At 43.4% G+C, this 10,090-nt stretch overlaps 2 protein-coding genes across 2 annotated transcripts in view; one reads left to right on the plus strand and one right to left on the minus strand.

The window, feature by feature from the left end:
• znf142 (zinc finger protein 142) overlaps positions 1-2,751 on the minus strand; it is a 9,357-nt gene extending 6,606 nt beyond the window's left edge. The window contains exons 1-3 of the mRNA XM_034885652.1: positions 2,254-2,751; positions 1,360-1,587; positions 87-911 (exon numbers count right to left, since the gene is read on the minus strand). Of these exons, the coding sequence (XP_034741543.1) occupies positions 87-911; positions 1,360-1,587; positions 2,254-2,275 (1,075 nt within the window). The 5' untranslated portion in view covers positions 2,276-2,751. The remainder of the gene's footprint in view (positions 1-86; positions 912-1,359; positions 1,588-2,253) is intronic.
• A 390-nt stretch (positions 2,752-3,141) lies between these two features.
• LOC117952977 (mitochondrial chaperone BCS1) lies at positions 3,142-8,642 on the plus strand. The gene is made up of 7 exons (XM_034885662.1): positions 3,142-3,461; positions 4,466-4,605; positions 4,733-4,927; positions 5,985-6,048; positions 6,151-6,323; positions 7,062-7,179; positions 8,234-8,642. The coding sequence occupies exons 1-7, from the start codon at positions 3,142-3,144 to the stop codon at positions 8,481-8,483; spliced, it is 1,260 nt and encodes a 419-aa protein (XP_034741553.1). The 3' UTR covers positions 8,484-8,642.
• The last annotated feature ends 1,448 nt before the right edge of the window (positions 8,643-10,090 follow it).

Genomic DNA, 10,090 nt, shown 5'->3' on the forward strand with positions numbered 1-10,090 from the left:
ATGATGCTTTTGTTCCGTAGCCTATTTTGTTAAAAAAAAATGAAATATAACAAAATTGTTAATCCCAAAAACTATTCCCTCCTCACCACTGTGGATCAGCAGGTGTCGTGTCAAGCCCCGTTTGTGCGAGGTCACGTAGCTGCACTGAGCGCAGCGATGGATCTTCTCGTTGGCGTGCAAATGTCCAACGTGCTGCTCGAACTCCACGGGGTTAAAGGTGACGAAGGAGCAGAAGTCACAGCGGAGCTGCTCGTCCCCCGGGTGCCCGTGGCGCCGGTGCTGGAGGAACACGCTCTTATTGGAGCAGGAGAACTCACACTGGGAGCAGTGGTAGGCCAGGTGTGACGGATAATGAGCCTCCATGTCCGTCTCGCTCTGGAAGATGGCCCCGCAGGCGTGGTGACGACACTCCACAGCCCGGACCCCGTGGACAGCGGTGGTGTGTCGGAGAAGGTCTTTGCGCGAAGAACTGCGGAAAGAACAAGCGTCGTGGAAGCAGGCCGCCGGCTTGCTGTCTGACGGGGTGTTGTGGGTCTTCATGTGGGCCTTGAGAGACCTGGTCTGGCGAAAGCTTTGACCGCAGGTGGGGCAGGGGTAGCTTTGACCGTCCACAGCATCTTCTGCCTCATCGGCATGCACGCTGGCAAGGTGGCGGCGGATCGCGTTCCGCTCCACGGCGGAGTAATCACACAGGTGGCAGTGGTGGAGCTTTTCCCCCGCCTCGCGGAGTCTGTGTACGCGCAGCTTGCTCTTGCTGGTGAAGTAGCGCTTGCAGGTGGGACACTGGAGGCTCGGGTCGGGGAAATGTAAATGCAGGTGCTCCTGCAGGTGGGAGCGCATCTTGAAGCAGCGCCGACACTTGGGGCAGGTGTGGGTGCGATAGGTGTGCTCCGATCCCTCCGCCAGGTACTCTGACGGACAAGAACATACGGAATTCCTTTAGAGCATATTGACAATGTTTGTCATTATAGTAAACATATTTTCCAGTGACAAAATAGTAATATTTAAACAACTATAAAACATACTTTTGTCTTTGTTACACTGTTTTCTCCTCTGGTGTTTCTTCACAGAATATAATAGTTCCATGGCCTAGAAAAGTTCAATCAATATTTGTGAACGAGCTACTCTCTCTCAAAGCCAGAAACCAGAGAAGTAAGTCTCAAACTTGTATGTAACAGTGTATCAGTGTCATCTATAACATCGTATCCAATTCATTGTCTATGGAGCAATTCATCTATACCTGATGACATCACAAAGTGGAGCTTTAGCACTCTAGTTTTGGGATTTGGGAGAGAGCTTTTACTGGTAAGTTATATCGTTGTACTCCTAACATACCAAGCAGAGGTTTGGTGGACATACCTTTGGATGGCAGCGGTGCAGCATCCACTGCTGGAGGTTTGTCTCTTTCCACTGCCTTTCTCCCTCTTTTAATATTGTGCCTTTGTCTCTCCGGCTGCTCCTCAGTCCCGTCTTCAGGTGATGCTGATGCATCAGCTGGGCTGGATTTCAGTTTTCTTTTTGGCCTGCTGGACACCTGAGGCTGGTGGCTTCCATTAGTGCCTACGGTTGTGGTTGCAGTCTGGTTCCCTATGAATACATGCACCAATGTGTTAATGTACAAACTACAGAGCAGTAAGCAGCTAGGGCTGCAACTATCCATTATTATTTTCCATTGTTGTTTCTTGTATTAGTTGTTGATCAGTGTTTTCAGAAACTATGATGCACATGTGTTGTTAGTGGGTTGTTAGAGATATCACCAATTCTAACCAAATCTTTATTTACTTCTCACCACAATAGAGTAAAAGCACACCACTTCTGTGAGGCTTGTAAATGCTTTGTAACTATATTATATCGGCTTGAAATAATACATAAGCTACTCATAACACAATCACCATCAGGCACAAGATTACATTATATTGCCAGGGATTGACTTGGGGTTCGTGCAGGAGATTCATTTGACTGGTTGGGGATGGAAGGGATGGTTTCCACAAACCACTGTTGACAGTTTTCATATGCAATCCAATGAAAAACCCTTTTATGATTTACGAAAAAACGAAATTCCTGTCCATCCGTTAAAAAAACACATCTTTGCACTGGGGCAACAGTGTCAAAAGCAATATATAGACTTAGTACAATATACTGTGTTTTCAATATTAGACCTTTTGTGAATTTTCCCTGCATGGTACACCTGTTAAGATGTCTTTACTAGGTGATTATTTACATGCTTGCAGTACAAACAGAATTTCAACCTACTGCCTGTGTTTCCGCGGTCCATTCTCTCTGAAAAACAGAATATCAACCGTTATCAGTTTGTCAACATCCAGCTCGTATAACGACTGCGCGTTAGCTAGTTAAGACTTAAGAGGCTGTATTTACCTTAGCTAGCTAATAGTCATAGTGTCACTTACTTTTAATGACAACATAACCTGGTATCAATCCGCTAATAACATCGCTGTTAACGTTAGCTAGCTAACGATAACGTTAGCTTCTTGTGTTTTGTGTCGCACTCGCGAACTGTTCAAGTCTTAGCTAGTTCCTGTTAGCAATTACATGTGCCGTAGCGGTTCGTACAGTCGACAGTAAAATGCACAAACTATATGATCCACCAACATATTTATCAAAGTTATTTGTCATCCTTGCGTGCGAGCAAAATCATGCTAAGATACCACTAACGGGGAAGAGGAACGAATATTTGACGGCAGGCGAACACTCGGAATGATATTTGTCAAACACAGGAAGCGTAGTAGAGGTCGCTGCCGTCCATACATTGCGTGCATGAGTATTTCAGGTGGTTGAACAGGGCTGTTTTAAAAAGAAACACTGGAACCGACAGCCTCCAAGACAGCTGCGTGACATGGAGACATCGAAGGCAAGTCAGGGTGTTATTAGCTCATTATTTACCCCGTCCGGATGTGGACGTTAGAAAATAGCAATAACTGTTATTACATTTTACATTACATCCCTGCTTGGCAGCACGTCTTTAGCTACTGGCAGATATCATACTAACAGGATATTGGACTGTCACACAGGTCAAAGAGTTTGCACTTTGTCTTTAGGTCTTTGCTCCTACAAAGTTTGACCACTATATAGTCTAATTCCACTGGGGGGGGGGGGGGGGGGGGGGGTGCACACACCAGCAACATGCCCCTGTCCGACTTTCTGGACGGCCTGAAGGACAACCCGTACTTTGGGGCCGGCTTTGGACTGGTTGGGCTTGGGACTGCGTTGGCCGTGGCCAGGAAAGGTGCCCAGGTGGGAATGATCTTCTTCCGCAGGAACTATATGATCACCCTGGAAGTCCCCAGCAGGGACAAGAGCTACCACTGGCTGCTGAGCTGGATCACCAAACACGCCAAGCACACCCAGCACCTGAGTGTGGAGACCTCCTACCTGGCTCATGAGAGTGGACGGGTCCAGACACAGTTTGACTTCCACCCGAGCCCTGGGAACCACATCATCTGGTCAGTAATTTAATTTTAATTTTAATCTGTTTATTGATCCCACACACAATTCCCACTCTGTGTGACACATAGTCCTGAACTACACACACACACACACACACACACACGCTCAGGACCTATACATGCACTAATGGAGAGATGTCAGAGTGAGTGGGCTGCCAGCTGAACCAGCGCCCTGAGCGGGTGGGGGGGGGGGGGGGGGGGGGGGGTACGGTGCCTTGCTCAAAGGCACCTGGCAGTGCCCAGGAGGTGAAGTGGCATCTCTCCAGCCACCAATCCAAACTCCCTACTTTTTGGTCCACACAGGGACTTGAACCAGTGACCCTCCGGTTCCCTACCCAACTCCCTACGGACTGAGCTACTGCCACCCCAAATTAAAAAAAAAAATAGATAAATATACTCATTTTAAATCTACTTCAGCATTGTACATGAGGCTGGGTATCGTTCAAAAATATTCGATACCGGTACTGATACCAATACCGTGACTTCAATACTGGTTCCTAAGCAGTACCAATTTTATAAATCAACAAGAAATGGCAATCGTATACATTATGGCACAAGTCATTTTAATAATTTTTCAGCTCTTACTACGTGAGCATGTCTCTGTGTATCAATGTGTAACATTAGACAGCCAATCACAAACATTAGGCTCTCATTATTAGATCTTGGTAGAAGATCTAATAACACATCAGATCTTCACCTTTTCTTATTGTCTCATTGACGCTAATGAGACTTCCTCTTTAGGGATTGAAATTTGGTTTTGAATGACAAGGCATTTTTCGATACTTTGGAGGCACTTCGGTTGGTGCCTAAAAATAATTGAATTCGTTAACCCTACTATTACACTTAACTAATGGATAGTCCCGTTAAATGTGTATATCAGGTTGAAGATGTATGTCATACAAATGCAGAGATGACAGCTACATTTATTACTCTGCTTGACAAATACTATTGTCTCTGTCAACAGTACATCCTGTCACACTGTCATCCATTGTGGTCTGCAGGTACGGGAGGCGGTGGATCAGGGTGGAGAGGACCAGAGAGAAGCAGATGGTGGATCTGCACACTGGAACCCCGTGGGAGTCTGTCACCTTCACTGCTTTAGGCAGAAACAGGCAGATTTTCTTTAATATCTTACAAGAAGGTAAAGGTTTACACAGGTCTGCAGTACATACCTCACACACACACACACACACACACACACACACACACATACATCTCAAAGAAGCTTGCCATGTGAGAACTGTAATACACTCAACTTGTGTTTGCAGCCAGAGAATTGGCCCTAAAGCAGGAAGAGGGACGGACAGTGATGTACACAGCCATGGGTGCCGAGTGGAGGCCCTTTGGGTTCCCACGGCGACGCAGACCTCTCAGCTCTGTGGTCCTGGAGGGGGGCGTGGCCGAAAGGATCGTAGATGATGTGAAGGAGTTCATAGGAAACCCCAAGTGGTACACAGACAGAGGTAGAATGTCTAACTAGAACTCATTCAATTAGTGCATATGGAAGTACTGTTTTATTATTACCTGTTGTGTAAAGGTCCCATGCTTCGATGCTCTTTGGATGCTTTTATATAGACCTTACTGGTCCCTAATACTGTATCTGAAGTCTCTTTATATAGACCTTAGTGGTCCCTAATACTGTATCTGAAGTCTCTTTATGTAGACCTTAGTGGTCCCTAATACTGTATCTGAAGTCTCTTTTATATAGACCTTAGTGGTCCCCTTATACTGTATCTGAAGTCTCTTTTATATAGACCTTACTGGTCCCTAATACTGTATCTGAAGTCTCTTTATGTAGACCTTAGTGGTCCCCTTATACTAATACTGGATCTGAAGTCTCTTTTATATAGACCTTAGTGGTCTCCTAATACTGGATCTGAAGTCTCTTTTTATATAGACCTATCACCATTTCTAGCCACGGGGACCATAGGCAGGCTGGGGAAACACATGATTATGTTAAAAAAACTCTTAAAGGGACATTCTCTAGCTATTTAATATATGCTTATCCTATGATTTTGTATTATGACAGCCATAGAGAGCCAAAGTCACGGCATTGAACAACATGTTTTGTGTGAGATCGCTTAGTGAAATGCATCTCTCGTCTCGGTATGTTTTATGCATGCCAGCAGACTCCATACATTCTTTCTTGTTGGTGCATTCACTGACACTTTGACATCTAACATTTGAGAGAGTCTTGTGCAAGTGCAGTTTTCAACAAGCACGTGAATGCATCATCTCAGCAGAATCTTCAAAGCACTTCTTGGGTGTAACAATTTCTCAATAACACACCTTTTTTAAATCAACAACAACATAATTTAACAGGAAAAAGAATCAAGCTGATTTTCATAAATGTTGGTATGCTTGGAAAATGGTTGCAGCGACATGTATAATTTGTAGTTAAAACTAAAACATGCACATCAATGAAAATGTTCCCTAATAGATTTTTTTTCTTATTAATTAAAATTTGATTTAGTCTGTGTTCTGGATGACCATGTTGATATTTGTTATTTTTCAATGCAGGCATCCCCTACAGAAGAGGATACCTGCTGTACGGCCCCCCAGGGTGTGGAAAAAGCAGCTTTATGTGAGTGTCTTACCCTTCCTGTTTAGTCTGATTGACAGACAGGCTGTATGTCAGATACCTGGGTGAATTTGACCTACATCTTTGTGGCTCGTTACATTCCAGCACGGCGCTGGCAGGCGAGCTGGGCTACAGCATCTGTCTGATGAGTCTGAGTGACCGCAGCCTTTCAGATGACCGTCTGAACCACCTCCTGAGCGTGGCGCCGCAGCAAAGCATCATACTGCTGGAGGATGTGGACGCAGCCTTTGTCAGCCGAGACCTGATTCCCGCAGAGAGTGAGTAGCAGGGAAGGACCCGTGGTTTCAGATTTTGTTTAGTTGTCCAAAAAATACAGCAACATAAAACAAAAGTTGAACTTTAAATTTAGGTTGTTACTTGCATTTACTCCGTCATTTTGGACTGTCATTGGACCCTTTTTTTGTAAAGAAATATGTATGGTAGTGAATAATGAGGTAATGGGGAGAGAAAAATACTTTTTTTGATCAAGTTTGAATGACACAAATTAGGAATCAACTGATACTGGTACATATTGTCGGTACATATCGTTATTATTATTATTATTATTAATATTAGTAGTAGTAGTAGTAGAAGTTTATAAAACCAATTTTTTTTTTTTTAAATCAAGTCAAAATTAGGATTTCTGCATGTTACAAACTCCAACACTTAGTTAAAATTCTTTAAGCTACTGTTTACTACTACTTTGGATGTGTAGTCTTTCTAATTACCTATTTTCGTAGTCTTATACTTTCAACAGTTTTACAGACTTTCTTCTTTTAAAATGACAAACGACATATGTATAAGCCATGGCTCAATTCAAACGGGATCAAATCATTATTTGAAGTGGCCCATAATGGTCCACTGGAAGTGGAGGGAGGAACTTTTCCTCTCTATACCAGTATAATTAGAAATGACATGTTTTCCCCACAGTTTACATTACCTTGAGACTCTTCTTTTTCTTCTTTTCATTCACTGTTGAGGGTAACTTTCAAACCCTTTCTGTCTTTGCCCCCCAGACCCTCAGGCCTACCAGGGAATGGGCAGACTGACCTTCAGCGGCCTGCTTAATTCTCTGGATGGAGTGGCTTCATCTGAGGCCAGAATAGTTTTTATGACCACCAACTTCATTGACAGGTACTGTTGGAAGCAAATTTGTTAACACTGTGCTTATGAAATGTGTTATTGTCATTGCACAGGTCCGTAGCCAGACTAGTGGGTAGTCTTTTGTTTTCAAAAAGGGGACCTTCTTGCAGATTCCTTCATTTTGTATTTACTTATGAGGTTTAAATACTTAATTTCCTGGACCTTTTATGCATAAAAAGTTTGTCTGCTGGTATATATTCTTCTTTTTTTTTGTTGAAGATTAATTGGGGCATTTTTAGGCCTTTTATTGACAGGACAGCTGAATTAATTAAAGGGAAGAGAGAGGGGAAATGACATGCAGCAAAGGGCCGCAGGGGGGCCATTATCTCCCACATATGATGTCAAGGCTTGGGCAAAACTTTCATTTATATGTTGGCAACGCAGCCGATACAACCCCAAATCACAGAGATGCCGATATAATCACACAACCTCGGTGTTAGGTGAAATATGGTAGGTCATTAGCGGTGGAATTTACAGACGGGTCACATTTGCATGGGATTAAGACACAAGAGGTGAAATCTATAAATAGAACTAAATGCAAAACAAACCTTGCACCGGTAAATATTTTTTTATATTACCGTTCAATTAGATGAATATGTGGAATGTAAAAGTGATAAATCCAGTGTATGGGGAAGCAACATGTATGTTTGTCAGGAGTTTATGGAGACCAAACAGAGCCAAAGGGAGACAAAAGATTGGACTTATGTTAATGCTTTTGTTATTCTGTGCCTGCTGGATCTACTAAACTATTTGCCGTAACAACTTTATAAGGTGATAATATGTAAATGTTGTGTTTTTGTCTTTTTATGCTGCCCCTTAGTGGCTAAAAAATATAAAGTAATGCAGCTTTGACATATTTAAACTAATTCAATGTACTATAAACTTTAATAATTACCCAGTTCCATTTGTAATTTTTTTTAAATGGACACTACAACCTACGTTACGGCTACCTAAATGTCTGACATTTCACATGTGAGTTTTACAAACATTTCGGAGTATTTTCAGTGACATTAACTGCCAGTCCTGTTGTTCTCTCTTCACACAGGTTGGACGCAGCACTGGTCCGGCCCGGCCGTGTGGACCTGAAGCAGTACATTGGGAACTGCACGCACTGGCAGCTCACGCAGATGTTCCGGCGGTTCTACCCAGACGAGCCCGCCTCTGAGGGAGAGCGCTTCGCCGAGCGTGCGCTGGCCGTCCACTCTGAGATCAGCGCTGCCCAGGTGCAAGGACACTTTCTGCTGCACAAGATGGACCCCGCAGGATCTATAGCCAATGTTGCCCAATTAGTATAACGACAGGACTGCTAGGTGGTTTGGAGACTGATTACTTAATAAAGAGAATATGTTTTAACATTTCCAGTTGGAGTTACGGTATTAGAAGGAAACATGTGCGTTGATGCCATGGACTGTATGCAGTTTATGATTGATACCAAGTAAATACACATAAAAAAATACCCATCTCATGGAGTTTTGCCATTGCATGGTACCTGCTCGACGAATCCCAACCCAGGACAAGGTCTTGCTGCAAGTCTTCCATCTTGACTGGCAGGTCCTTATTGGACGGGCTAATGTGTGACAACAGTTATATCTCGACATTTTCTGTTTTCTCATGCTCTTCGTGGTTTGTGTGATCAGTGAACACAAATAAGACAACCTCTTTTTTCCTCAATATTGGTTAAATTATACTGTCAATTACAACAGCAGCCCACTGTATATAGTCAAAACTTCTTTGTGTTGTGTTTTGATTTTACTGGAAGATAGTCAGCACAGCTCCAAATCAAAAGGGCCTTTTCACACTTAGTACGTTTATGAAGAAGTTAGACCTATTAGTCAGCACTTTTTGCGCATATTTGATAACTCCAAAAGAACTCAGACCCATCTGGATCGAACCGTTGATAGAGTACGGTGTCTTCCCTCTAGAACTATTATAGTATCGCACATGGTGTGGGTTCCAACTGCTATTTCACATATCCCTCAGCAGGGGGCAGCATTATTACATGAAAAGAATGAAGGCCTTGAACTTGAGTGTTACTCTTTTTTTAAGGCCCCCTGAGCAGTTGGGGGTTCGGTGCCTTGCTCGAGAGCACCTTGGCAGTGCCCAGAAGTTGAACTGGCACCTCTCCAGCTACCAGTCCACCCCCATACTTTGGTCCATATGGGGACTTGAACAAGCAACCCTCTGGTTCCCAACCCAACTTCCTACTGACCCCCAAATTGAGCATATTTTGTTCTAAATGTCGGGTTGAGATGTTTGCACATTTATGCTGTAAAATAAATGATTCCCAAAGTGGTGTTCGGGGTCCTTGAGGAGGTTTCAAGGGGTCCCCAATTCCATCCATAAGTAACACAATAGAGAGATAGATATAGCATGATAGATGCAGTATTTACTGTCCCATGAGGTCATTTTTTATGCACAAGACAAAATACACGGACAAATACATCAATATATAACCAAAGGACAGTTATGTAAACACATAGAACTAACCACGTTACCAACAACAACCCCGGAGCCATGCAAAGTCAGGGAGGTAGGTGGTTCAGCAGTGATTCAGCTAGTCCTTCTACACCAATGACACTATAGAGACAGAAGGTATGTTTTGGTAATGGGCTTTATACACGTTTGCAGTAAAACATTTTAAAGCAAACTCCTATCAGATGTGGGCCCCTGGAACAAAATCTTACTAAATGGGGGGTCCCAGGTCTAATTTGTGTCAGTTTAGGGTTCTTTGATGTGAAAAAAAGTTTAGGAACCACTGAAATAATAAGCACCTTCTAAGTTGTGAGTGACAGCACGAGCCACCAACCAGAAAAACACTATGAAAACGAGAGAGAGAGAGAAAGAGATCAAAGCCCTGCAGGCTACCTGTTAGTCTCCAGTCTGCAGTGAGGAGGCACTTCAC

This window comes from Etheostoma cragini, chromosome 11 (genome assembly GCF_013103735.1).
Source record: "Etheostoma cragini isolate CJK2018 chromosome 11, CSU_Ecrag_1.0, whole genome shotgun sequence".
Classification (NCBI taxonomy): Eukaryota; Metazoa; Chordata; class Actinopteri; order Perciformes; family Percidae; genus Etheostoma; species Etheostoma cragini.

Bases quoted from the DNA above. Each gene is read 5' to 3' on its own strand.
- LOC117952977 (XM_034885662.1), top strand. From the start codon at position 3,142: ATGCCCCTGTCCGACTTTCTGGACGGCCTGAAGGACAACCCGTACTTT. The intron at 6,324-7,061 runs GTGAGTAGCAGG...TTTGCCCCCCAG, and splicing joins AGACCTGATTCCCGCAGAGA to ACCCTCAGGCCTACCAGGGA. The intron at 7,180-8,233 runs GTACTGTTGGAA...CTCTTCACACAG, and splicing joins ACCACCAACTTCATTGACAG to GTTGGACGCAGCACTGGTCC.